A 2419-nucleotide genomic window follows, 5' to 3' on the forward strand; every position below is an offset into this window, starting at 1 on the left:
CAGAAGGCAGGGCTTTGAAACCATATAAAAGTTCTCAAATCTCTGTGCTGCACCATCCACTCTACTTTGTGCTTCTCCCTGTTGACTGGTTGGGTAAGTCAGAGAATACTGATACTCTTCTGTGATGTCTATAATTTTACTGCTTGGTTTACTGTAGGCAAACTCTTTAAAAAGGGTTTTATTTGATACCTTTGAATATGCACAAGATTCCTTCAAAGAAGAGAAACTGGGCATTGGGCTAGGACAAGAAGTCTTGGAATGACTCTGCAAGGCAAATTCAGATTGTGTGTAAATGTGAGGATAGTTAAGTGCTAAATTAAACCCTTTCTGAAGAAGAGATTAGATAAAATGCGTTGGTTTAACTGATGAGGCCTTCAGGGAAGGAGAGGGTCTGAATGGGCCCCTAAAAGCTCCTTCCAAAACTATTTTCTGCAATCCTGAAGTTTATAACAAGACTTCTTTTAAAACTCCAGTTTCATTGAAGAATTATTTTGTAAAAGACAGATTTGGGAGCATGAGGGGCTGTAGGGAGCAGAAGGGTGAAAGTACTCCTAGTGTGGTGTCTCATTCATGCTAACCATATCAAGAACAACATATTAATTTGGCTTAATATCTTATCAGATCCTTATAAAGAAAATACTAACAGACAAGTGATATTGATCTGGAGGATTTAGGAGGATGCAGAAGAGATGAATTAATTTGCTTTGAAGATGTGAGAGGAGTAGACAACATGGGAAAGGGAGAATGAACTTGCACACTTTTACATGATCTGTGTTGCTGACAGTCCTGCATTAAGGGGACTTAAAAATGCCCCTTTCAAGCAACGCTTCTGAGATTCTAAACTTAATTGTACCCTTAGCTTGTTTTTAGAAAAACAGCGACACAGGCTTTACAAAAGACACAGCACGAGTCCAGCTGAACCTGGTGCCTGCCTTCAGTAGCCCACAAAACAAGGGCAGTTTCATAAATCATTAGGAAAACCCATTTGGCCTCTTGCACATTACTAGCCTTGGGAGAAGAAATCGCTCTTGATTATTCTGATTCACACAAGCTTCATGTATTATTAGTGGCCATGATAATCCACACATATAGGGAGACATTACCACTGCTAATTCTTCCCATGACAGTTGGAAGAACTGTGCCACAGGTAACCTCTATCCATTATATCATTAATGAAGTCAGAGTTAAACCAGAGCAAGAGGAGGATTTGGCCTGTTGTTACTGCAAAGACTCTTAATACTACAAGAAGCTATCAGCTTATTGGTGAGGTCCACTTTGAGGCCTTAGCACGTCAGTTCTCTAATTCCAAGTAAAACCTGGAAGCCATTTTAAAAGGGGCAAAAGCAAAGGAAGCCTTTCAGTTTTGCCAATGTAAAATATCCTGTTGGTCCCAGGTTAATATTTTTCTACCTTTTGTTAGACCAGACATTTTGAAATGCTTGTCTTCAGCATTCATTTTATTATTATTATTATTTTGACTTTCTGAAACTGCTATCAAACCAGCAGATCTATTGTTTGCCAGCACTTCTCATGAATTCCTCAGGACAGAAATGAAAGAGAGTTAACACGTTGGGAAGAGTGAAGCAACAGGAGGAAGAGCTCTGAAGTGTAAATCAGCTCCAAGTTAAAAGGAGTAGTTCTACCACAGTTAGACCTGACAGGGCTGTCCCACATTGCAGAACAGAAATGAGGGACAAGATAAAACAGTCAGAACAGGAGCTGAAAGGCAGGATGAAAAAAAAAAGAGCAAATCATTATTCTTTCTGAGCCAACCTGCCTTGGGAAACCAAGGGCAAACTAAGAGACCTTTATGCTTGCAGCTGATTTAATTTTTCTTACAGTTGTTCCACCCTTATTACAATGCAGTTCGTTTGGCAGACACAATAACATTCTGACTTTCTTTCAGATAATCTTGTTTGCTGCAAAGATGTCTTTGAATCAAATGCAAATCAAGCAGGAAATCATGCTCCCACCTGGCCTGAGCAAGACAATTTCAAAACACAGCCAAGACCCTGTGCCATGCACTGATCCGGTCCCACATCCACAGCAAGAACCTGAAGTCCAAGTCCCAGCACCTTGCCCAGAACCAGTTCCAGTAGTATTGGTACCAGAAAAAGTAGCGCCATTGCCAGCACCAGTGGTGGAACTAGGCAAGGGAGAAACACCAGTGATAGTAATACCCAAGAGTCCACTCCAGGAGCAACAGCAATGCAAGCTACCACCAACTTTCCCACCTGTATCGCACCCTGAACCTGTTTCACACCCCAAAGACAAATCGGAGTGCAAAGAGCTACCTGTACCAGCCCCTGCTTCCTGCTCTAAACCAACTCCACATGTGCTGGAGAAGCAGGACTGCAAGGAGATCCCTGCACCAGTTCCTGTTCCACACCCTGAACCTGCAGCATGTCCCCAGGAGAAG

The 2419-nt window shown here is 41.9% G+C and overlaps 1 protein-coding gene across 1 annotated transcript in view; it reads left to right on the top strand.

The window, feature by feature from the left end:
* The first annotated feature begins 1927 nt into the window (after window positions 1-1927).
* The window catches only part of LOC104411360 (protein TsetseEP-like), a 1096-nt gene continuing 604 nt past the window's right edge, over window positions 1928-2419 (top strand). Inside the window, 1 exon segment of the mRNA XM_010021756.1 lies at window positions 1928-2412. Within this exon segment, the coding sequence (XP_010020058.1) occupies window positions 1928-2412 (485 nt within the window).

Source organism: Nestor notabilis, unplaced genomic scaffold (assembly GCF_000696875.1).
Source record: "Nestor notabilis isolate BGI_N333 unplaced genomic scaffold, ASM69687v1 scaffold6189, whole genome shotgun sequence".
NCBI lineage: Eukaryota > Metazoa > Chordata > Aves > Psittaciformes > Psittacidae > Nestor > Nestor notabilis.